The sequence below is a fragment of the Dipodomys merriami genome, unplaced genomic scaffold, assembly GCF_024711535.1.
Source record: "Dipodomys merriami isolate MVZ:Mamm:240054 unplaced genomic scaffold, mDipMer1.0.p SCAF_8, whole genome shotgun sequence".
NCBI classification, from domain to species: domain Eukaryota; kingdom Metazoa; phylum Chordata; class Mammalia; order Rodentia; family Heteromyidae; genus Dipodomys; species Dipodomys merriami.
In genome coordinates this window covers 988,569-1,014,386 of record NW_027206401.1, presented here as the reverse complement: position 1 = coordinate 1,014,386, position 25,818 = coordinate 988,569, and the positions used below count along the sequence as shown (strand labels likewise).

Here is a 25,818-nt window from a genome sequence, read left to right as displayed (position 1 = left end):
CGTCTCACTGAAGGAGGCTCAGATGCCAGTGTGCACGCAGCGATTTGTGCCTCTTGCTCCCATGTTAACCCTCCCTCCTCCAGGGCTCCTGCTGGGGCTTTGTCCCTCTGGACGCAGAGGTGCGGGCAGGTAGGATGCCGAGTGTCCGTTTACTGTGAGACCTGCCATCGCTTGGCAGGGCAGATGCACTGGACAGCAATGCCCGGGAGCAGATTCCCCTCTGCCCGTGGCACCTTCAGCCCTGAGCAGGACAGCAGCAGCTTAGATCTCAGGAGGGCTTACTTCCAAGGGGCTGTGTGCTCGGTGGAGACGGGCCTGCCACACGGCCCTGGGCAGCAAATGAGACTGGTGCATCCACACCACCCTCTGCACCACCCTTCCCCCCTCCACCAAGAGGCCAGCCCAGACCCAGGACAACAGGCTCTGGAGTTCCCCAGCATTGATGGCATGGGCCCGGAGGAGGGCCAAGCCCTGCTGTTCCCTGAATGGCCACCACAGGCCTCCTCCACCAGCTGCCTCTGGCTTTCCTGCCACAGTGGTGAAGGCGTTGTTGGAGGACGGATGCAGCAGTGTGCGACTGAGTCCCTGCAGAGACGGGTCCAGTAGTCTCCCCAACAACAATGTGTGGGCCTGGGATAGGGGCAGTGCCAGGATCCGCCTGTGATCAGAGCGCCTCAGGTCTGGAGGACCTTGGCCTTCCCAGTCCCCCGTGCCCTGGGCGGCACACAGACACAGCCCAGTCCTCAGAGCCCCGCAGTGCCGGCACCCACTCCCTGCCCATGCTCAGGGTCCGTGGAGCCGGTGCTTGTCAGGATGCTGGGGTCATGACGCCTGACGCATGGCCCCGTGGCCTGGGCTACCTGGGGCCTCAGCCTCGCTCCCCATGGAGTAAGTGCCAGGCACAGAGCTGGTCCGTGGAATCTGGGACACAGCCACACTCTTACATCCAGGCTGGTGGCATCCAGGCAGACCTGTCCAGGGAGCTGGGCTGCCCGTTTGTTGAAAACGAAGGGCCGCCTCGTGAAAAACAAGCAACAGCATCCAGGTCCCCTGGAGAGAAAAGTCAGCCTTTCCGTGGAACGCCCAGCTACAAATCTAGGAGCGTAGAGAATGCTCCGGACGTTCTGTGGCCTCAAAGGATAAGCAAGCCCCACATTCCCAGGTGAGCCCGGCGTCTGCTCCCGCGCTGGGAACAGTTGGAGGAGACTTCAGGGCTCTGGGGGCAGAGCTGGAACTCAAGCGGTGGTCTGATGGAACGCAAGAGCAGTGGGGTCTAGCGTGTAACCGCCCTGCCCGCGCCGCACCCCCGCACACACGCGCATCCTCACCCCCCCACATGTTGGGTGGCTTCCGGAACTTGCCATGGGTGGGGTTCCCAGCAGCTACTGCCAACAGACCCTCCCCTCTGAGCGCCTCTGCCCTCCGCTTGGACCACTGGGCACGGCTGTGCCGCAGAGGTCTTCCTGCCCGGAGTTTGCTGCCGGGGGGAGGGGCTCCGTGTGGAGGAGGGGTTTGATGCCAAGGGAGCACCTCCACTCACACAAGGGAGCACCTCCACTCACAGAGGGAGCACCTCCACTCACAGAGGGAACACATCCACTAACACAGGGAGCACCTCCACTCACACAGGGAGCACCTCCACTCACACAGGGAGCACCTCCACTCACAGAGGGAGCACCTCCACTCACACAGGGAGCACCTCCACTCACACAGGGAGCACCTCCACTCACACAGGGAGCACCTCCACTCACACAGGGAGCACCTCCACTCACAGAGGGAGCACCTCCACTCACACAGGGAGCACCTCCACTCACACAGGGAGCACCTCCACTCACAGAGGGAGCACCTCCACTCACACAGGGAGCACCTCCACTCACACAGGGAGCACCTCCACTCACACAGGGAGCACCTCCACTCACACAGGGAGCACCTCCACTCACAGAGGGAACACATCCACTAACACAGGGAGCACCTCCACTAACACAGGGAGCACCTCCACTCACACAGGGGAGCACCTCCACTCACACGGGGAGCACCTCCACTCACACAGGGAGCACCTCCACTCACACGGGGAGCACCTCCACTCACAGAGGGAACACCTCCACTCACACAGGGAGCACCTCCACTCACAGAGGGAACACCTCCACTCACACAGGGAGCACCTCCACTCACACGGGGAGCACCTCCACTCACAGAGGGAACACCTCCACTCACACAGGGAGCACCTCCACTCACACAGGGAGCACCTCCACTCACACAGGGAGCACCTCCACTACAGAGGGAGCACCTCCACTCACGCAGGGAGCACCTCCACTCACACAGGGAGCACCTCCACTCACAGGGAGCACCTCCACTCACAGAGGGAGCACCTCCACTCACACAGGGAGCACCTCCACTCACAGAGGGAGCACCTCCACTCACACAGGGAGCACCTCCACTCACACAGGGAGCACCTCCACTCACAGAGGGAGCACCTCCACTCACACAGGGAGCACCTCCACTCACACAGGGAGCACCTCCACTCACACAGGGAGCACCTCCACTCACAGAGGGAACACATCCACTAACACAGGGAGCACCTCCACTAACACAGGGAGCACCTCCACTCACACAGGGGAGCACCTCCACTCACACGGGGAGCACCTCCACTCACACGGGGAGCACCTCCACTCACAGAGGGAACACCTCCACTCACACAGGGAGCACCTCCACTCACACAGGGAGCACCTCCACTCACACGGGGAGCACCTCCACTCACACGGGGAGCACCTCCACTCACAGAGGGAGCACCTCCACTACAGAGGGAGCACCTCCACTCACACAGGGAGCACCTCCACTCACACAGGGAGCACCTCCACTCACACAGGGAAGAGTCCTGGACACCCAGAGCACAAAATGTCACGTGGTGGGAGGAAGTTCAGACTCAAGGAAACTGAAATGCCAGGTTTTCTCTTCTATGTTGCTGTTTTTCATCCAGCATCCTTGCCTGTGCTTTAGGGAGGATGAGTCTTCATGGCCTGCAGAGCTAAGTGAGGCAGTATGAGGTGCGTGGTGTGAGGTGCATAGCGAAAGGTACATGGTGTGAGGTGTGTGGTGTGAGGTGCGTGGTGTGAGGTGGGTGGTGTGAGGTGGTGTGAGGTGGGTGGTGTGAGGTGGATGGTGTGAGGTGCGTGGTGTGAGCAGCACGGTGTGAGGTGGGTGATGTGAGGTGGGTGGTGTGAGGTGGGTGGTGTGAGGTGGGTGGTATGAGGTGGGTGGTGTGAGGTGGGTGGTGTGAGGTGTGTGGTGTGAGGTGGATGGTGTGAGGTGCGTGGTGTGAGGTGGGTGGTGTGAGGTTGGTGTGAGGTGCGTGGTGTGAGCAGCACGGTGTGAGGTGGGTGATGTGAGGTGTGTGGTGTGAGCTGCGTGGTGTGAGGTTGGTGTGAGGTGCGTGGTGTGAGGTGCATGGTGTGAGGTGGGTGGTGTGAGATGGTGTGAGGTGCGTGGTGTGAGGTGCATAGCGAAAGGTACATGGTGTGAGGTGGGTGGTGTGAGGTGGTGTGAGGTGGTGTGAGGTGCGTGGTGTGAGGTGGGTGGTGTGAGGTGTGTGGTGTGAGGTGCGTGGTGTGAGGTGGGTGGTGTGAGGTGTGTGGTGTGAGGTGCGTGGTGTGAGGTGGGTGGTGTGAGGTTGGTGTGAGGTGCGTGGTGTGAGCAGCACGGTGTGAGGTGGGTGATGTGAGGTGTGTGGTGTGAGCTGCGTGGTGTGAGGTGGTGTGAGGTAGGTGGTGTGAGGTGCGTGGTGTGAGGTGGGTGGTGTGAGGTGGGTGGTGTGAGGTGGTGTGAGGTGGGTGGTGTGAGGTGGTGTGAGGTGGGTGGTGTGAGGTGGGTGGTGTGAGATGGTGTGAGGTGTGTGGTGTGAGGTGGGTGGTGTGAGGTGTGTGGTGTGAGGTGGGTGGTGTGAGGTGCATGGTGTGAGGTGTGTGGTGTGAGCTGCGTGGTGTGAGGTGTGTGGTGTGAGGTGTGGTGTGAAGTGCATGGTGTGAAGTGCGTGGTGTGAGGTGCATGATACATGGTGTGAGGTGGGTGGTGTGAGGTGCATGGTATGTGGTGTGAGGTGGGTGGTGTGAGGTGCATGGTGTGAGGTGCGTGGTGTGAGGTGCATGGTGTGAGGTGCATGATATGTGGTGTGAGGTGCGTGGTGTGAGCTGCGTGGTGTGAGGTGGGTGGTGTGAGGTGGGTGGTGTGAGGTGCATGATATGTGGTGTGAGGTGCATGGTGTGAGGTGGGTGGTGTGAGGTGTGTGGTGTGAGGTGTGTGGTGTGAGGTGTGTGGTGTGAGGTACATGATATGTGGTGTGAGGTGGGTGGTGTGAGGTGGTGTGAGGTGGGTGGTGTGAGGTGGTGTGAGGTGGGTGGTGTGAGATGGTGTGAGGTGGGTGGTGTGAGGTGTGTGGTGTGAGGTGTGTGGTGTGAGGTGTGTGGTGTGAGGTGCATGGTGTGAGGTGTGTGGTGTGAGGTGGGTGGTGTGAGGTGTGTGGTGTGAGGTGTGTGGTGTGAAGTGCATGGTGTGAAGTGCGTGGTGTGAGGTGCATGATACATGGTGTGAGGTGGGTGGTGTGAGGTGCATGGTATGTGGTGTGAGGTGTGTGGTGTGAGGTGGGTGGTGTGAGGTGCATGGTGTGAGGTGTGTGGTGTGAGCTGCGTGGTGTGAGGTGGGTGGTGTGAAGTGCGTGGTGTGAGGTGCATGATACATGGTGTGAGGTGGGTGGTGTGAGGTGCATGGAATGTGGTGTGAGGTGGGTGGTGTGAGGTGCGTGGTGTGAGGTGTGTGGTGTGAGGTGGTGTGAGGTGGGTGGTGTGAGATGGTGTGAGGTGGGTGGTGTGAGGTGTGTGGTGTGAGGTGGGTGGTGTGAGGTGTGTGGTGTGAGGTGGGTGGTGTGAGGTGTGTGGTGTGAGCTGCGTGGTGTGAGGTGCGTGGTATGAGGTGTGTGGTGTGAGCTGCGTGGTGTGAGCTGCGTGGTGTGAGGTGGGTGGTGTGAGGTACGTGGTGTGAGGGGCATGATATGTGGTGTGAGGTGGGTGGTGTGAGGTGCGTGGTATGAGGTGTGTGGTGTGAGCTGCGTGGTGTGAGCTGCATGGTGTGAGGTGCATGGTATGTGGTGTGAGGTGGGTGGTGTGAGGTGTGTGGTGTGAGGTGCATGGTATGTGGTGTGAGGTGGGTGGTGTGAGGTGCATGGTGTGAGGTGGGTGGTGTGAACTGCGTGGTGAGGTGGGTGGTGTGAGGTGGGTGGTGTGAGGTGCATGATATGTGGTGTGAGGTGCGTGGTGTGAGGTGCATGGTGTGAGGTGGGTGGTGTGAGGTGCATGGTATGTGGTGTGAGGTGTGTGGTGTGAGCTGCGTGGTGTGAGGTGCATGATATGTGGTGTGAGGTGGGTGGTGTGAGGTGCATGATATGTGGTGTGAGGTGGGTGGTGTGAGGTGCATGGTATGTGGTGTGAGCTGCGTGGTGTGAGCTGCGTGGTGTGAGGTGCATGGTATATCATGTGTGGTGGAGACTTCCTGTGTGGCCTTTGCTCCTCTCTAAGCCACTGCTCAGGTCTTCACACCCACACAGCTCCCGTTGTTTTGTGGTTGGGTCACGGCTGTCCTGAGCTCTGTGTGGCCCATTAGGAGGTACAGGGTGCGTCAGACAGTGTGACTCCACCCTCCCCTCCCTGGGGTCTGTGGGGTGGACGTCTAATATGGCACAGTGTAACTTCCCATCTTAGTCTGGATGTGAATGCCAGGAGATGGGCTGGCGGCCCGTGGGCTGAGCTGGTATTCACTGCCGGGGGAGCCCAGCGGGGCCCCATGTCCCCTTCCTGCCCGGGCATGTCCTTCGCTACAGGATCTTCACGTGCGTTTGGCCATGCACGCCAAGGGGCGGGCTCTCCAGCAGACCCTGTCCCTGGCACCACCCGCGTTTCTGTCCTTGACAATGTTTTTGTGAGACAGTTATTTTTGCCAAACCAGTTATGACAATCATCCCTGTTGCTCGTGAAGGAACCTTCGCTTCTGCTCAAGGTAGATGAGGCTGTCTGGGCTTCCGGGTTCTACTGAGTAGTTTGCAGTCAGTGGGGAGCGTGTCAGACTTCTGCCACCCCAGGCAGGACATTAGCTCCACGCCATTCCGTGCTGGTGGTGTCGGCTCATTGTGGTATTGCGTTAATGGAGATTTTGTAAGAAGTCAGCAATGGGAGCTGTGTCACGTGACCCTCCTCTCTGTGCTCCTCACCTCTGGTTCTGATTGGACATGCAGATGCTGTGGTCGGCGTCCCAGTGAAGGTTTTGTTTTCCATAAAGAAGTGTCAGCACAGATTTTATGTCTGTCCCCACGGCAGCTCACGTGAGCCTTCCCCAGAAGACGCAAGCCCAAGGAGAACGTGGCTCACTGCAAGAGGGTCCGGGTGGGGCCTGGGCCGGGGCGTCTGACAGGGACTCCCAGGTGACCCCGGAAGATCCCTGGGTGCCCAGCCTCGGCTCCGGCTCCGTCCCCGGCCCTCCCCTCCTTCCTCTGAGTGTGGGGATGGGAAGGCAGACCCTCGTGTTTCTCTGGGGGGATATGCAGCTTCAACGGCGGGCCTCCGCTCCGTGCTGCCGGGCTAGCTGCTGGAAGAGCCCCGTGGGAAAGCGCGCTGTATCCAGAGGTGCCGATCATCCCCCGTGGAGTTTGTTAATGAGGACCTTCAGAAACTATCACATGAGCTCCTGCCCCGTCTCTTAATCTTAGGGGTCAGATCCCCACAGCTGGGGAGCCAGGAGGCCTAGGGGCCAGGGCTGCAGCCGCAGGATGAAATCGGGCAAGCGAGTCTTGCGTGCCACTTCCAGCGCCCATCTGCTCGGCGATGTGGGCTGGGAGCCCCCGAGGCACCCCAGGGCCTGCACACGCATGGAGAGCAGAGACAAGACTCCCCAAGCAAAGACTGTGGAAGCTACCAGAACACGGGGCCCCTGGAGGAGGGAGGGAAGTCGGGGCTCAAGGGTTGGTGCGATGGCTCCTGGCTGTGAGGGAGGTGTGTGTGTGCGCGTGCCGGTTTGCCCACGGGTTTGCAGTGCATTAGGGATTTGTCAGTTAACGCTCTGGACCCCATCCGAGGCTCTGTGTCCTCACTGGAGAGAGAAGGGCAGCCTTGGGCTGCGGGAGGGGTGGATAAGACGGTGTCCGTGGAGGTGCTGCTCAGGGTATGGGCACACGGCCCTGGACGTGACTCGGGGTCTCAGTGAAGCAGGCGCCAGGCTGATTTCACGGGGTGGCCTCCCCTGACCTCTCGGCCTCGGAACCACCGCTTCCCACCAAGCCCGGCCGCGGGCACAGCTCAGGGGCCAGGTCTTACTGGGACACTCACTTGGCAACGTGGTTCCGGAGCAGTCCTTCTCTAGAATCTTCTCTGCCACCTCCGCGGAGTGCACGTGTCTGAGCGTCCTAGGCGGCACTGCGGGCGTGGGCTGCACAGCCCTGTGGGCGGGCGCCCTGGTGAAGGGCTCCCAGTGTGCCAGCGTCCACACACCAACGCCCTCCCCCCATCCCGGGGGGAGTCTGTCCCCCCTCCTCGGTGTCCCTTGTGAATCTGTGAATAACGGGAAAACATGCACATTTTTTCAGGCTGTCCTGGTGCCAAAAAGCACGAGTTTCTGACGAGCATCCTGGATGCGCTGTCCACAGACATGGTCCACGCGGTCTCGGACCCATCCACCTCCTCCGGCCGGTAAGCCGACGCGTGCTGCGGAGCCGTGAGCGGCGAGGAGCCCGGCAGCCGCAGGCCCTGGAAAGCTGGGAGGCCGTGGGCTGTGCGGGGCCGGCGGCACGCACCGTGCGGGGTGCAGGAGGGACCGGAGGAAAGGCGCGGGCCCCAGCTGGAGCCCCCCGCTCCGTGCGCCCTGTGAGGGAACCGCGGGACGGAGCCGGAGGACCACGGGAAGACCAAGTGGAAGTGAATAGAAGGAGGCTTCTATTCATCAAAGGGCATGGCCTGGCCTGTCTTCAGGCACGTGGGTCAGGGCATGCGTGACAATAACATTGCTTTCCATGTGAGCGTGGCTTTCCTGCATGCACAGGAGATGGAGCCCAGGTGCCCTGTGGGTTTGGCACCCAGTGGGCACTCAGAGTCCTCTGTCTCCAGCGGAACCAGGAAATGGGGCTCCCCACAAGACACCAGGGGATGAGGCTCCCCAGGACACCAGGGGACGGGGCTCCCCGGGACACCAGGGGACAGGGCTCCCCGGGACACCAGGGGACGAGGCTCCCCAGGACACCAGGGGACGGGGCTCCCCGGGACACCAGGGCATGGGGCTTCCCTGGGACGCCAGGGGACGGGGCTCCCCCGGGACGCCAGGGGACGGGGCTCCCCCGGGACGCCAGGGCACGGGGCTCCCCCGGGACACCAGGGGACGGGGCTCCCGGGACGCCAGGGGACGGGGCTCCCCGGGACGCCAGGGGACGGGGCTCCCCGGGACGCCAGGGGACGGGGCCCCCGGGACACCAGGGCACGGGGCTCCCCCGGGACGCCAGGGGACGGGGCTCCCCCAGGACGCCAGGGGACGGGGATCCCGGGACGCCAGGGGACGGGGCTCCCCCGGGACGCCAGGGCACGGGGCTCCCCCGGGACACCAGGGCACGGGGCTCCCCCGGGACACCAGGGGACGGGGCTCCCCGGGACGCCAGGGGACGGGGCCCCCGGGACACCAGGGCACGGGGCTCCCCCGGGACGCCAGGGGACGGGGCTCCCCCGGGACGCCAGGGGACGGGGATCCCGGGACGCCAGGGGACGGGGCTCCCCCGGGACGCCAGGGGACGGGGCTCCCCCGGGACGCCAGGGCACGGGGCTCTCTGGGGAAACGGCAGTGGCACCTCAGCCATCAGCGTTCCCTGGAGACCATTATTGCTCAGTCATTGGTCTGTACACTCTAAAGAATTTCCCTGTGCAGAGTTCAGACTTGCTGCACTCCACACGGGTCCCGGTCCTGTCCCCAAGCGCTTGCTTGTCCAATGGTCTAAAGACTAAAGTCTTGCACGAAACCTCCTCTCCTCGGATCTTTGCTAAAAGACGACGTGGGGTCAAATGAGGTGAGGTTAATGGGAAACAGGACAATTGGGTACTAAGTTAATTTTTTTTAACGACCCAAATTTTAAATTTACATATCACGTTTTTGGGAAGCACAGTTCTCGTCTGAAAGCAATAAATGTGTTCCTGTGTAGAAACTCCGCGCGCGTGGAGCTCAGTCAGTGGTGGCGGCCGGTGGCCGAGCCCGCTGCTGGCTGTGTGGGGTCTGGGATGCAGGACTGGTCCTCAAGGCCTCCTCCCTGACCCTCACTACTCCAAACCCACTTGAAACGCTGCTGCTAAACAGCCTTTCCTCAGTAAGCCTGGAAAGCAGATCTCCAGCAGATGCAGATGGTAGTGTGGAGAGGTGGCTGGCAGGGCCCCGGGCCCCGGCGTGGGCCTCCCTGGCGTGGGCCTCCCCAGCGTGGGCCTCCCTGGCGTGGAGAAGTGGCTGGCAGGGCCCTGGGCCCCGGCGTGGGCCTCCCTGGCGTGGGCCTCCCCAGCGTGGAGAGGTGGCTGGCAGGGCCCTGGGCCCCGGCGTGGGCCTCCCTGGCGTGGGCCTCCCCAGCGTGGGCCTCCCCGGCGTGGAGAGGCAGCCGGCAGGGCCCCGGGCCCCGGCGTGGGCCTCCCCGTCTTGACTCGGGTGTGTTCCTTCCAGGCTCTCGGAACCAGACCCCAGCCACACCCTGGAAGAGCGCGTGGTACACTGGTACTTCAAGCTACTCGATAAAAACTCCAGCGGAGACATCGGGAAGAAAGAAATCAAGCCTTTCAAGAGATTCCTTCGGAAGAAATCCAAGCCCAAGAAATGTGTGAAGAAGTTTGTTGAGTACTGCGATGTGAACAACGACAAGGCCATCTCTGTGCTGGAGCTCCTGGGCTGCCTGGGCGCCTCCAAGGAGGCAGGTGAGGCAGGCACCAGGGAGCGCCCCAGTAAGAGCCACCGCCCCACGCCACCTGCCGGGCGCGGCCTGTGTGCTGACGGGACCTGTGTGCTGACGGGGCCTGTGTGCTGACGGGGTCTGTGTGCTGACTGACGGGGTCTGTGTGCTGACTGACGGGGTCTGTGTGCTGACTGACGGGGTCTGTGTGCTGACTGACGGGGTCTGTGTGCTGACGGGGTCTGTGTGCTGACTGACGGGGCCTGTGTGCTGACTGGGTCTGTGTGCTGACTGACGGGGTCTGTGTGCTGACTGACGGAGCCTGTGTGCTGACTGACGGGGTCTGTGTGCTGACTGACGGGGCCTGTGTGCTGACGGGGTCTGTGTGCTGACTGACGGGGTCTGTGTGCTGACTGGGTCTGTGTGCTGACTGACGGGGTCTGTGTGCTGACTGACGGGGTCTGTGTGCTGACTGACGGGGTCTGTGTGCTGACTGACTGGGTCTGTGTGCTGACTGACGGGGTCTGTGTGCTGACTGACTGGGTCTGTGTGCTGACTGACGGGGTCTGTGTGCTGACTGGGTCTGTGTGCTGACTGACGGGGTCTGTGTGCTGACGGGGTCTGTGTGCTGACGGGGTCTGTGTGCTGACTGACGGGGTCTGTGTGCTGACTGACGGGGTCTGTGTGCTGACTGACGGGGTCTGTGTGCTGACGGGGCCTGTGTGCTGACGGGGTCTGTGTGCTGACTGACGGGGTCTGTGTGCTGACTGACGGGGTCTGTGTGCTGACTGACGGGGTCTGTGTGCTGACTGACGGGGCCTGTGTGCTGACGGGGTCTGTGTGCTGACGGGGTCTATGTGCTGACTGACGGGGCCTGTGTGCTGACGGGGTCTGTGTGCTGACTGACGGGGTCTGTGTGCTGACTGACGGGGCCTGTGTGCTGACGGGGTCTGTGTGCTGACTGACTGGGTCTGTGTGTTGACTCTGTCTGTGTGTTGATTATGTCTGTGTGTTGTCTTTGTAGGCTGTTGTGTTGGCGTGCTGACTGTGTCTGTGTGTTGTCTTCCGTAGGCTGCTCTGTCTGTGTGTTGCCTTCGTAGGCTGCTGTGTCTGAACAGTCACCGTGGGGTTCTAGGCTGTGCGTGTGGCTGCAGGACCTTTCTGCCTGCAGAAGTGACCGTGCGCCGTGTCTCGACTGCCCCCAGGCTCCCAGGTTGCGAGGGCACAGCTGGGTGCCGCTCTTAGGCTGCTCCAGTCTGTGAGATCGGCTCTTGTTTGGCCTGGCCTGGCTAGACCATGCTTCTGCGACTTATACCTCCTGCCGTAGCTGGAACGATAGGCAAATGGCACAGGGCCCGGCTCTCGGCTAAGACTGGCTTTTGGAAACCTTTTTCTCCCAATGGCTGCAGCCTGACACTCCCAAGCTCCTCCTCCCAAGCAGCGAGCGCCGCAGGCCCATCCTCACTCCCGCCCTGGCTCTGCTGAGCCTTTTGTTAGGCAAAGCCTGGCTGCGGTGTTTGAAGCAGCTGCACATCCACATGCCCTCTCCCACAAGGCAGCACTAAAGCTCGGGACAGGGGAACAGGCTTTGTGCCCTGGCCTGGGCCCCGGAAGCCTCCGGCATAGGAGGTCCAAGCACAAACTCACCAGGGAGATCCACCAGAGCCCAGGTCACCCACTCCGAGCAGCCGCGCAGGCCCCGCGGCCAGCTGTCACGGGCACAGCCTCCGTTCAGCCTCACCCCCGGGAGCACCGAGGACGCGAAAGCCCCGGAAGGGCAGCCTTCGTGGAGGTCTGGCAGTGTGAGGACAGTCTGCTTGCACGGGCTCTGCCCGGTCAGATGCAGGGGCCAGCGGTGCGCTGTGTCCCCAGCAAGGTGACGGCGTCTTTCCAAGACCGCGCCGACCTGGCCGAGGGGACACGCCGAGAAGAAGCGGACGCCCCCGGGGGAAATAGCCGTGGGGAGGCGGGACGGACGCCGCCCCAGGCAGGCAGGATCCGTGTCACACGCACGGCACGGCCACAGGAAGAGGGTTCCGGACCCCGCACCCCACGGAGACAATGCGCTCACACAAGGAGGACAAGGAACCCCTCAGCCACGCGCGGGCAGCGGCCAGTCAGGCCGCGCAGGCCCTGGACCGGGGGCGGCTGTCCCCCCAAGGGTTGGTGTCCGTCCTGTGTGGGAATGTTCCATTGTGGAGGACGCACTGACCTTCTGCAGGTCCTTCGACAAATGGATGCGCCGAGGCTTGTCGTCTCCTCAGACAGCCCGGATCCGCACCAGCACCTCTCACTCGCCAGCCAACACGAGCGATGCTCTGGAAACAGGAGAACCGCGCTCAGAAATGAGCCTGGGATCTGCCTTCCCGTGTCCTCGTTCTCATTTAGTTGACCACATAACCTTTTCATTTTCCCATAAAGGTTTTGACGTTTTCCCTCGCATTTCCCCCTCAATTCTATTTAGACTTATTTTCTCCTATGCAGACAGTTTGAAAGACTGAAAAGTCAGAACTCCCGCCTCCCTCCGGCATGCATTCGCTTGCACACTCCAGGTACTCAGAATGTCACTAGATCTTTGTTTCCTGGTTTTTGGAATTTTTTTTTTTTGGTTTCTGCTGTTTTTGTTGTTTTTTCTAACGGTTCAGGGTGCATTTATAGTCTGACAGATATAGGAAATGAGTAAGAGCATAGAAAATGCCTTCATTCTCAGTTGCAAAAAGTATTCTAATGCATATGTCTATATATACAGACAGCATTTCCTATATGGAATGGAATCATAGTATAGATACCTTCCAAATTAGTCACACTGATTTTAAGCAATTACAAAAGATTTTATCTTCAAGCTATTGCAATTGAGACATGTTGGAAAGCACCATCTAAATTATCACTCTCATAAAATATAAAAAATAGATGATTATCTGAAAGCAATCAAGAAGTTATAAAGACAAGAAAGCATGAGTTTATAAAGACCTGGGGGAATAATGGTTCAGAAAAGATTACGTGATTTCATAATTATCCAAAAGCGCGCATTGCGAGGAACCGCAGCAATTACGCAGAACTGAACCTCAGAAATGCCGATTTCTGATCAAATTATCTTTTCAACCCGACAGCCATGCTAGCTGCAATCTCACAGGTGAATCGCCTCCAGCCGGGTTTGTGTTGTGGGCAGCTGGGAGTAATTACGTCTCCATCGCGACGTTGAACCTGCCTACCCCGACTGCTTGGCAGGCGGCCGGGCAGTCTGCCAGGCCTCCCTGGCCTTGGTGTCTCTGTAAAACACTCCTGCTCGCGAGGCAGCGCTGAGCCTTGTTTTGAGATGACTGACCGATGACGTTTGCCAGCCCTTCATGCATTTCCATATCATTTCCCCCCACTGATTCTCAAATGGATATAGCAAGTTGTTCTTGTACTTAAGAATATCAATTCTTTTCTTACTGTGAATTATCTGTAATTTGCAGCCACATTTTAAGAGATTGGCGTTAGCCATAAAACAAAGTGACACAAGCTGTCCATGGTCAAATAGCCATCGGCTTAGAGCAGGTGGAGGTGGTGTCCGAGGATCCTCGGAGAATGTTTGCATTTTCTCAGCACACAGAGGAGACGGAGGTGGACAATAGGAGCCCTTCCACTCCGTATACTTGTAGTAAGTAGATAGACATCAGCCACGGATGGACCAGGGCTGACCAATGCCGTCCCCATTGGCACTGAAACCTGGACATCCCAATATACTGGGGTTGGAACCACGGAACCGACAGCACATCTTCCAGCTCCAGTTCCCTTCTGCTAACAGTGTTTCATGAGGTAATATAAAAGCCTGAAAGATTTCAAGAACTGTGTGCCAGTGTGTGGCTGAAGCTTCCGCCCTAGAATCCACTCTCCTTGGAGAAGGTGCAGGAAGGTCATCATCTGGTGAGTGGGCAGAATTCTCAGGATTTGAGGAATGGAGAAGCATTCTTCTAACAGTGGACAAGGGAGCACAATGGAAGACGTGGCTCTGATGAAGATGTCTGTACTCATCAATTGATGGCTTATATTGAAAACAAAATGCTTTAAAAATAATTTAAGAGGCCAGATGCCAATGGCTCACGCCTGTCATCCCAGCTACTCAGAAAGCTGAGATCTGAGGATCATGGTTTGAAGCCAGCCCAGGCAGGAAAGTCTTGGATATGCTTTATTTCCAATTAACCACCCCAAAAAAGCCAGAGGTGGAGCTGCGGCTCAAGTGGTAGAGCACTAACCTTGAGCAAAATAGCTCAGGGACAGGGTCCGGGCCCTGAATTCCAGTCCCAGAAAATTAATTAATTGATTAATTTAAGGCAAAAACAAGGACTGGAAAATTTGAATTGCTAGAGAATGTTTATGGTGAGTTCGAACCCACTGCCCCCGATGTGTGCTCATGTATAATGTATAGCGTCTACAACTATGTATGGCTTCATGTGATTAACCCCGCCAGTTGATGTTTGTCTGAAATTATATATCAAGTGAAGAGTATTTAATGTTTAATCATTTCTTTCCTGCTAGCCCCCAGAGCCAACGCCGACAGCGCTTCTAATAGACAGGTGAGTGTGTCTATAGTTCAGGCTTACCTTCCCATTTCTGCAGCAGGTAGGCCGCAGAAATGCAGGCTGCTGCAGGCCCTGTGGGCGTGGCTTGGAGGGGCGTGGCCAGGGAGGGAGGGGTGAGGCGTGGTCTGGGAAAGGGCTGTGGGGGGAGAGGCCCAGGGAGGGGCCAGCGAGGGGCGTGGCCGGGGAGGGGTGTGGCCGGCCTCCAATTCCACCTGGAATCACAAACTTGATTTTTCAGATCTTTAAAGTTCTGCCCTGGTTTTCAGTTGTCTGAAATGTCCGGTACCTCCGCATTTTAAGGAGTACTCCTGAGTGCTGAATTTGGGGACATACAGCGTCCTGGGTTTTGAGGAGGGAGCAGATCAGGCCCGGGCTCTGGGTTTCCCAGTGTGTGCGCGTGTGTGTTTGCTCTTGTGAATCCACACCCAGCCTGCGTGATGGCGAGTGGGCCTGGCCCCTGGCGGCCAGGTGCGCCTGCTCCCTGGAGGACCACCGGAGCGGGCTGTTTACACTCCCCACACCTGTGTGACCTGGGCTGGCTCCCCCGCCGGCCTCTTCACGGGCTGTGGCTTTTAAGTGGGGACCTCCAGCACACACCTTGCTTGTAATTTAAAACCGCTTCGTTAGCAAAGACGTGTGACTCATTTTCCTTTGTGTAGCAAATGTTTATGGTTTTAGCTTTTCAAATCCACCTCAAATCACTTGTACTTGAAACTAGGGCCGGTCTGAAAGCAATTACCCAACCACACTCCGAAGACCAGATGATGGCGATTACTGTGGATGTGTGCCCCACTCGGTCTTAAACTCCAAACAGTCTCACTGGTGTTTTCCCAGCAAAATGCAGCTTGCCTGGTCTCCGCAGTGTTTTCTGTGGCTCCTGAGTGTGTGTACCGCCCCCAGCCCTTCCCAGGAGGGCTGTGGCTGCGCGGGGCCTCGGGCCGGGGCACTGGGGCCAGGCGTGCTCTCCAGGTAGGTGAAGAACGCAGCCTTCTTCATATGTCTGTCTTTTTTTTTTCCAGCCACGGAAGCAAGGGTGAATGGCGTGCCTACCCCTGGCAGTTTCTAGACATGTGAGACTCTCCCTCACCAAAGCGCAATTAAAGATAAGAACCAAAACACATAGTATTTGCACTTTGTACTTTACATGTAAATTCACCCTGTAGAAAGGAGATATTTAAACGGACCGTTTAACCTGTGACGCGGAGGCTGGCGTTGGCAACGCCGTCGCGTGCAGCATCGTGTCCGTTCTTGGCTGTGGACGGGCCGCCGGGCACGGAGCGTCTGTGCTTCGGTTCTTGGTCTGCGCAGAGGGTGCAGAAGGCGCCAGCGGCACTCGGGCCGCCCCGCCTCTCTGCAGCCCTCGGGTGCCCAGCACCGGTGGCCCACGTGCGGAGATGCCGTCTCCGAGGCGTCTGTGCCGGCCCTGAATACACACCGCAGCCTGTCCCTGGGGTCTTGTGTTGCCTGGTCGGGTTTCGGAATCTGGCTCATGCCCCCAGTCACATGTGGCAAAGTTTGCCGTCACGCCCGTGCTGTCAGAAGCTCGCAGCCACAGAGCCCCGCTTCAAACACAGGCCTGGTTCCAGCCACCAGCCCTGCCCACCAGCTCAGCTCCGTGTCGGCCTGCTCCTCTCTTCCACATGGCTGTCCCAGGCTCCTGTGGCCCCGCCCCGGGCCCCGGGGAAGGGAAGACCACCCCGCACAGACCACGAACGGGCTCCGGCCGAAGGCACAGCAGGCGATGTGGAGGGGTGGACCGGCCGCAGACCTGAACACCCACCGCCCATGGTTGTGGCTCCCCTCTTTCCTACCGCCTCAGGGGAGAGGAGACATGCTAAGGGCGTCCTGATGTTCCAGCGAGAGGGGACCCGGAGCTGGACGCTCACCCTGGGGGCAGGGGGCAGTCCCGGCCTGCTGGCCCCGAGGACCTGTGTGGAGCATGGGCGGGAGCCGGAGCAGCCCGTGAAGCCTCAGCTCAGACTCTGGCAGACAGTCCTTCCTGGCCTGCGTCTCCCGCCAGTTACGAATGCTGGTGTCTAGTTGTGTGTGCAGATAGTTCATGAGCCTTTTGCTTGTTTAAGCTATGCAACGGTTAAACACATGCCAGCATTGTCTAGGTAACTCTTACCATCCTAAATGTTTTGGATAATCTTTTCTATTTTTGAACTTCAAATTTAATCGTTTTTCTTAGATTAAAATATGCTATCAAAAGTGTATTTAGTCCTTTCCAGACTTTTTGAAACGTGTGTGTGTGTGTGTGTGTGTGTGTGTGTGTGTGTATGTGTGTGTGTTCCAGTACTGGGACTTGAACACAAGTCCTGGGCACTGTGCCTGCTGCGTTTTTTTGCTCAAGGCTAGCAGGTTTTCACTCTGGACCGTTGTGCTGGTGTTTTGGAGACTGAGTCTTGCAGACTTTCCTACCCAGCCTCTCGGGACACGTGTAGAGCTTTCCCTTCAGGCCTTTTGGACAGATGTAGAATCACCTCCATCCGCGATTGTCCGTGCGTTGCGGCAGATCCACACGGTATCGTCCTTGCTCACAGGACTTTCACTGTGCTCCGTCGGGCAGCCCTCTGCTCGCAGACCGAGGGCTGAGATTTCCGGTGTGCACCGCCACCGGCATCATCCTCTCCAGCACTGCCGTTATCATTGCTAGGAAAATGCTGCCATTGTTCTTTCCTTGGCCTGTCTTGGTCTTGGCAGGTATAACAGACCGGATCAAACCCTGGTATCAATCATGCTACGTTCTGGGGCCTGGGCCCAGTGTGGTGGCCCAGCACACACAGCATGGCAGCAAGCGGGGCCAGGCCTTGCTTCCTTTCGGGAACCTTGGCCTCTGACTCCATCTGACCTCAGTACTCCCATGGGTGTTATCTCCAAACACCAACCCCTGGGGTCGTCTTCCACCTACATGTTTGGGGACACAATTTGGTCTCCAGCAGGTTCTCTATTTAGACCACAAAGTTCATTCAAAAGCAAGAGATGATAGAGTCAACTTAGAGATGAGACCCCTGGAGCAAATACTGCAGGAGGAGAGGGCACAGGCACGCAGTGTGACAATGGCCACCGCAGCAGGTGGACACGCTGGACGTGGGCAGCAGGTGGACATGCTGGACATGGGGGTGAGGATATGGGCAGCAGGTGGACACACTGGGCACGGGGTGAAGATGTGGGCAGGAGGTGGACACACTGGACGTGGGGTGAGGACGTGGGCAGCAGGTGGACACACTGGGCACAGGGTGAGGATGTGGGCAGCAGGTGGACACACTGGGCATGGGGTGAGGACGTGGGCAGCAGGTGGACACACTGGGCACAGGGTGAGGATGTGGGCAGCAGGTGGACACACTGGACACGGGGTGGGAATGTGGGCAGCAGGTGGACACACTGGGCATGGGGTGAGGATGTGGGCAGCAGGTGGACACACTGGACATGGGGTGGGGACGTGGGCAGCAGGTGGACACACTGGATGTGGGGTGGGGACGTGGGCAGCAGGTGGACACACTGGACGTGGGGTGAGGACGTGGGCAGCAGGTGGACACACTGGACATGGGGTGAGGACGTGGGCAGCAGGTGGACACACTGGACATGGGGTGGGGACATGGGCAGCAGGTGGACACACTGGGCATGGGGTGAGGACATGGGCAGCAGGTGGACACACTGGGCATGGGGTGAGGATGTGGGCAGCAGGTGGACACACTGGGCACAGGGTGAGGGCGTGGACAGCAGGTGGACACACTGGACGTGGGGTGAGGACGTGGGCAGCAGGTGGACACACTGGGCACAGGGTGGGGACATGGGCAGCAGGTGAACACACTGGGCACGGGGTGGGGACGTGGACAGCAGGTGGACACACTGGGCATGGGGTGAGGATGTGGACAGCAGGTGGACACACTGGGCACAGGGTGGGGACGTGGACAGCAGGTGGATACACTGGGCACAGGGTGAGGGCGTGGACAGCAGGTGGACACACTGGGCACAGGGTGAGGGCGTGGACAGCAGGTGGACACACAGGGCATGGGGTGGGGATGTGGGCAGCAGGTGGACACACTGGGCACAGGGTGGGGACGTGGGCAGCAGGTGGACACACTGGCCCCGGGAAGGGGCAGGGCACACACTGGCTGTTTGCTGCTTCACACCACACCTGACTCCCTCGGCAGCCTGAGTGTCCGGACTGCTCTCTTTCAGTGCTGTGGACTGGACTCCAGTAGAAGCAGGGCTGGTGTGGGCTGTGGGACCCACGTGAACTCCCAGAGCCACAGACCTGCCGAGGAGGGCTCCCCCTCGAGGCTAACGTAGGAACCCTCTAAACACAACCCTGTCAGACTTCACGCCTTCAACCATCGGCTCTTGGAGGACTCGGCTGACCGTGAAGTAAGTCCGCCCTCGTGGTTCATTTAGTTAACACAATACTAGTCAGAGAGCAGCAAGGTGCTCATTTTGAATTAGGTGTGTGTGTGAGAGAGGGAGGGAGGGGGACTGAAAAAATGTTTTGGTTTTCAGTCACTAAAAAGGAAGAAAAAACAACCTATTTGTTGAATGAAATGGCAGTTTCTGTGTGGATCATTTTCAGAGACCTGACTCTAGATGCCCCCGAGCTGGGCTGGCCGTGTGGACTCTGATGCCCTGAGCTGGGCTGGCCATGTGGACTCTGACGCCCCGAGCTGGCCGTGTGGACTCTGACGCCCCGAGCTGGGCTGGCCGTGTGGACTCTGACGCCCCGAGCTGGCCATGTGGACTCTGACGTCCCGAGCTGGTTGTGTGGACTCTGACGCCCCAAGCTGGCCATGTGGACTCTGACGCCCCGAGCTGGCCATGTGGACTCTGACGTCCCGAGCTGGCCATGTGGACTCTGACGTCCCGAGCTGGCCATGTGGACTCTGACGCCCCAAGCTGGCCGTGTGGACTCTGACGCCCCGAGCTGGCCATGTGGACTCTGACGCCCCGAGCTGGCCATGTGGACTCTGACGTCCCGAGCTGGCCGTGTGGACTCTGATGCCCTGAGCTGGCCGTGTGGACTCTGACGCCCCGAGCTGGGCTGGCCGTGTGGACTCTGACGCCCCGAGCTGGGCTGGCCGTGTGGACTCTGACGCCCCGAGCTGGGCTGGCCGTGTGGACTCTGACGCCCCGAGCTGAGCTGGGCTGGCCGTGTGGACTCTGACGCCCCGAGCTGGTCATGTGGACTCTGATGCCCTGAGCTGGGCTGGCCATGTGGACTCTGACGCCCCGAGCTGAGCTGGGCTGGCCGTGTGGACTCTGACGCCCCGAGCTGGTCATGTGGACTCTGATGCCCCAAGCTGGTCATGTGGACTCTGACGCTCCTGGGCTGGCCGTGTGGACTCTGACGCTCCTGGGCTGGCCGTGTGGACTCTGACGCCCCGAGCTGGGCTGGCCGTGTGGACTCTGACGCCCCGAGCTGGGCTGGCCGTGTGGACTCTGACGCCCCGAGCTGGCCATGTGGACTCTGACGCCCTGAGCTGGGCTGGCCGTGTGGACTCTGACGCCCCGAGCTGGCCGGCTGTGTGGACGGCAGCACAAGGCCCGCCCCCCCCCCCGAAGCTTGCCGCCGTCACGGTCCCGGCCCCCAAGTCAGCGCCCTCTGCCCACCGATCCTCGCCTGTCCTCACGGCCACCGCAAAGTGCAGAGGACGCCTGGCTGCTGGAGGCGGCGTCGCGTGACTCGGGTAAGGATTCACGGCCGCGGCACGGCCCCGCGGGTCTCTCTCCGCCTGGGTCCTCGGCAGCACATTGCTGACCCTCCCCCCCAGTGTCCCCAGCTGCCCGCCCACCGCGGCGGCCTCTGCAGGCCCATGTCCAGCCGGTCCCCGCCCCGCAGGCCCCGGGTGGCTGCGTTGGGAACACCTCAGCCAGGAGCCCGTCTGCGGCTCTCCTGGGACGCAGGCGCAGTGCAGGGCGTCTGCACAGCTCCTCCCAGGCCGGGGGGGGCGGGCAGAGCCTGGAGCCATCTCCACGCACAGCACTCTCTCCTCTGAGGCCACGGCCGCAGCGTGGCACCGCACCCACCGGCCTCCACGCAGGACACCGATGTTCCCCAGAAAGACTGGAGTTGCCCAAATAAGAAGACAGTCACGTGACAAAAACTAGACATAAGGAGGGAAAGGCCGGCAGCGTGGAACAGAAGAGCCGCAGAACAAGACCTGAAATGCAGGCACGGAAGAGCCAAAGGCAGCCGTTCCCTGCGTGCCGCCTCCCGGTGCTCCGGTGCCAGCCCGCACCTCGGCCTGCGCCCCCCCCCGGCACACCCCTGAGCCACTGAGGAGGGACGGACTTGAGCCGCCAGCCTCCAAAGACCACGGGTGTGACCTCCCCCTGGATTCTCCACCCCCTCTGGAGATGGAGACAGAACCAGCTTCTTACAGTCATGAAGCTGTAACGAACATCATCGGCGGAGCCCGGGAGCAAGGCACACGGACTGTGCTTAACCTGCAGCCGGTGTCAAACGCGGCAGAGCCCCGCAGGACCACAGCAGAACGGAGAACGGACAATGAGTTCCACATTGCACTGCCTGGAATTCTGTAAAACACCCACACTTGGGCCGACCGCTCAGAGACAGCTGTGACTGCTTGAAATGGAATTTTGCCTTTAGTTAGCATCAGTCCTGTATGTACAATGCGAAGCATGCGGCTTGAATTATCACATAAACGTGCGTGTGTGCTGAGGCCGGCTTCCTGTGCAGTGCTCTGCGGGAGGCCGAGGTGTCCCGTGAAAGGCTCAGAGCTGACCACGGCCTCCACGCCCTGATCTCACACTGAGATCAGAGCTGACCACAGCGTCCACGCCCTGATCTCACACTGAGATCAGAGCTGACCACAGCGTCCACGCCCTGACCTCACACGGAGATCAGAGCTGACCACAGCGTCCACGCCCTGACCTCACACGGAGATCAGAGCTGACCACAGCGTCCACGCCCTGACCTCACACAGAGATCAGAGCTGACCACGGCCTCCATGTCCTGACCTCACACTGAGATCAGAGCTGACCACGGTGTCCATGCCCTGACCTCACACTGAGATCAGAGCTGACCATGGTGTCCATGCCCTGACCTCACACTGAGATCAGAGCTGACCACGGTGTCCATGCCCTGACCTCACACTGAGATCAGAGCTGACCACGGTGTCCATGCCCTGACCTCACACTGAGATCAGAGCTGACCACGGCCTCCATGCCCTGACCTCACACTGAGATCAGAGCTGACCACGGCCTCCATGCCCTGACCTCACACGGAGATCAGAGCTGACCACGGTGTCCATGCCCTGACCACATACTGAGATCAGAGCTGACCACGGCCTCCATGCCCTGACCTCACACTGAGATCAGAGCTGACCTGGCCTCCTTGCCCTGACCTCACACTGAGATCAGAGCTGACCACGGCCTCCATGCCCTGACCTCACACTGAGATCAGAGCTGACCACGGCCTCCATGCCCTGACCTCACACGGAGATCAGAGCTGACCACGGCCTCCATGTCCTGACCTCACACTGAGATCAGAGCTGACCACGGTGTCCATGCCCTGACCTCACACTGAGATCAGAGCTGACCACGGCCTCCATGCCCTGACCTCACACGGAGATCAGAGCTGACCACGGCGTCCACGCCCTGACCTCACACTGAGATCAGAGCTGACCTGGCCTCCTTGCCCTGACCTCACACTGAGATCAGAGCTGACCACGGCCTCCATGCCCTGACCTCACACTGAGATCAGAGCTGACCACGGCCTCCATGCCCTGACCTCACACGGAGATCAGAGCTGACCACGGCCTCCATGTCCTGACCTCACACTGAGATCAGAGCTGACCACGGTGTCCATGCCCTGACCTCACACTGAGATCAGAGCTGACCACGGCCTCCATGTCCTGACCTCACACGGAGATCAGAGCTGACCACGGCGTCCACGCCCTGACCTCACACTGAGATCAGAGCTGACCTGGCCTCCTTGCCCTGACCTCACACTGAGATCAGAGCTGACCACGGCCTCCATGCCCTGACCTCACACTGAGATCAGAGCTGACCACGGCCTCCATGCCCTGACCTCACACGGAGATCAGAGCTGACCACGGCCTCCATGTCCTGACCTCACACTGAGATCAGAGCTGACCTGGCCTCCTTGCCCTGACCTCACACTGAGATCAGAGCTGACCTGGCCTCCATGCCCTGACCTCACACTGAGATCAGAGCTGACCTGGCCTCCTTGCCCTGACCTCACACTGAGATCAGAGCTGACCACGGCCTCCATGCCCTGACCTCACACTGAGATCAGAGCTGACCTGGCCTCCTTGCCCTGACCTCACACTGAGATCAGAGCTGACCTGGCCTCCTTGCCCTGACCTCACACTGAGATCAGAGCTGACCTGGCCTCCTTGCCCTGGCGTCACGTGTGGTGTGAGGTGCTGGGGGATTGGGGCAGCACAGATCCCAGAGGCGGGTCCTGCCTCCCCCCACTCTGCTCTGCTGCTCCGGCAGCTCGGGGCTCCCAGGGCTGTCCGCCTGTCCCCAGCTCGCTGCTCCGGCAGCTCGGGGCTCCCAGGGCTGTCCGCCTGTCCCCAGCTCGCTCCTCTGTGCAGCTCGGGGCTCCCAGGGCTGTCCACCTGTCCCCAGCTCGCTGCTCCGGCAGCTCGGGGCTCCCAGGGCTGTCCGCCTGTCCCCAGCTCGCTGCTCCGGCAGCTCGGGGCTCCCAGGGCTGTCCGCCTGTCCCCAGCTCGCTCCTCTGTGCAGCTCGGGGCTCCCAGGGCTGTCCGCCTGTCCCCAGCTCACTGCTCCGGCAGCTCGGGGCTCCCAGGGCTGTCCGCCTGTCCCCAGCTCGCTCCTCTGTGCAGCTCGGGGCTTGAGGGCTGTCCGCCTGTCCCCAGCTCGCTGCTCCGGCAGCTCGGGGCTCCCAGGGCTGTCCGCCTGTCCCCAGCTCCTCCACTGACCCTGCCTGTGCCGTCTCCCGCCTCTCCTTCCAGACACGCCAGGGCGCTCGGGCCTGGTTCTCCAAGCAGCCTGCCTTCTCCTGGGGTTGCAGAGAGGATGCTTCTGTGTCCTGCAATCGGCCATGGTGGGTATTCATGACCCACACTGGAACACCAAGACCTTCGGGTAATGACGCCCAGCACGTTCCGCTGTGGCAAAGAGTGAGGCTCAGGTGGCGTCTGTGAAGCGGGCCTGGAGCGGGTGCCCTGCTGGCCTTGAGGAGCACCCTGCTCTCATTGTCTTTTCTTAGGATGGCTGCGAGTGGTTGTATAGAGGGTGTGAGGGCGGCCTTCGGATCCTTGTCACCTGTCCTCACTCCCCTTCCCATCTCTACAACGTGACGGGAGGGCGGGGGGTGGGGTGGGGGCAGGGTGGGGGGTGGGGTGAGGGTGGGGTGAGGGCAGGGTGGGTGGGGCAGGGTGGGGGCAGGGTGGAGGCAGGGTGGGGTGGGATGGGGGGGTCAGGGTGGGGGCAGGGTGATGAAAGGGTGGGGGCGGGGCGGGGGAGGGGCAGGTAGCAGGGTGGGGGGCAGGCCTCACCCCACTTCAAAGGGTGCTGAGATCCCGCAGGCCTGCCGGGCTCCTCTGTGACAGAAGTGGGCAGGGGAGACACTGGACACCAGGCCTCGGAGTCCCCTGCCCCAGCCTGTGCACACAGCTCCCCAGCCTGTGCACACAGCTCCCCAGCCTGTGCACACAGCTCCCCAGCCTGAGCACACAGCTCCCCAGCCTGTGCACACAGCTCCCCAGCCTGTGCACACAGCTCCCCAGCCTGTGCACACAGCTCCCCAGCCTGCCCCAGCCTGTACACACAGCTCCCCAGCCTGTGCACACAGCTCCCCAGCCTGTGCACACAGCTCCCCAGCCTGTGCACACAGCTCCCCAGCCTGCCCCAGCCTGTACACACAGCTCCCCAGCCTGTGCACACAGCTCCCCAGCCTGCCCCAGCCTGTACACACAGCTCCCCAGCCTGCCCCAGCCTGAGCACACAGCTCCCCAGCCTGTGCACACAGCTCCCCAGCCTGAGCACACAGCTCCCCAGCCTGCCCCAGCCTGTACACACAGCTCCCCAGCCTGTGCACACAGCTCCCCAGCCTGAGCACACAGCTCCCCAGCCTGCCCCAGCCTGTACACACAGCTCCCCAGCCTGTGCACACAGCGCCCCAGCCTGTACACACAGCTCCCCAGCCTGTACACACAGCTCCCCAGCCTGTGCACACAGCTCCCCAGCCTGTACACACAGCTCCCCAGCCTGTGCACACAGCTCCCCAGCCTGTGCACACAGCTCCCCAGCCTGTGCACACAGCTCCCCAGCCTGTACACACAGCTCCCCAGCCTGAGCACACAGCTCCCCAGCCTGTGCACACAGCTCCCCAGCCTGTGCACACAGCTCCCCAGCCTGAGCACACAGCTCCCCAGCCTGTGCACACAGCCGCCCCAGCCTGAGCACACAGCGCCCCAGCCTGGCAGAGCGGAGCCCGGCTTCTACCCTCTGACCCTGAGCGCCCTCCCGGGGGGTGCCAGGGGGTGCTGCACCCCCCCTCCCCGCCCCCACTGGGTCCCCCCCACCTCCATCGCCAAAAGACTTCTGGATCAACGATGCAAAGATTCAGTATCAGGATGGGGCAACTTTTCCCAGTCCCATGTTTAATGAATTATTTATTTTTACCTCCTTGGAGGGTAGAATTACAGTTCCTGTGTAATAAAACTGGAAGTAAACGGAATTCTCTTTCCTCATTTTGTGGGATAAAAATAAATCTGATAAAATTTTTAGAAATAGCCATGAGAAGAGCAAGGTCCCGCCAGTCCCGCCAGCGCGTCCCCCGCCACGCACGCATGCCGGCTGCGCCCCGCGACCGCGCTGCGGGGCTCCAGACGCTCCCTCCACATGTGGCTCTCATTTGGAGAAGCTGAGAAGATTCTCTGTTCTCTTTGTGACTACAAATAAAAGCTCTGGGCAGCACTGGGCAGCACAGGAGGCCGTGGCCGGGAGCCCGGGCACCAGAACACAACAAAGGGAGGCATTCATTCACTGCCATTCATTCGTTCATGCTCCACAACTTCCTCTCAGAGCAGCTCAGGCCACCTGGAGGTCTACCAATGTCCACCTTGGAGACTCTTGGCTCTGGCCTCGAAGACAAGTATCACTGCCAGGGAGGCCTAGCCGGCCCCAGGACACCAGCCCTGGAGGCCCCACACCTGCGTTCCTGCCATGCACCGGCCGCCAGCCGGGCAGGCATGCGGGGCGGGGCCTGGGACCCATCCCATGCCACAGACTGGCATGAGCTGACCCCAGCGGGCCACGCCTCCCTCGCGTTTCCTGAAGTGACGCTTTGTGAATACTGTA

At 60.5% G+C, this 25,818-nt stretch overlaps 1 protein-coding gene across 2 annotated transcripts in view; it reads left to right on the top strand.

Annotated features, from left to right (window-relative positions):
* The window catches only part of Smoc2 (SPARC related modular calcium binding 2), a 97,337-nt gene extending 80,618 nt beyond the window's left edge, over positions 1–16,719 (top strand). For both annotated transcript variants that reach the window (XM_070010357.1, XM_070010356.1), the window contains exons 10-13: positions 7,622–7,724; positions 9,718–9,965; positions 14,462–14,499; positions 15,525–16,719. In XM_070010357.1, coding sequence (XP_069866458.1) covers positions 7,622–7,724; positions 9,718–9,965; positions 14,462–14,499; positions 15,525–15,542 — 407 coding nt within the window. In that variant the 3' untranslated portion in view covers positions 15,543–16,719. The remainder of the gene's footprint in view (positions 1–7,621; positions 7,725–9,717; positions 9,966–14,461; positions 14,500–15,524) is intronic.
* Positions 16,720–25,818: the final 9,099 nt, after the last annotated feature.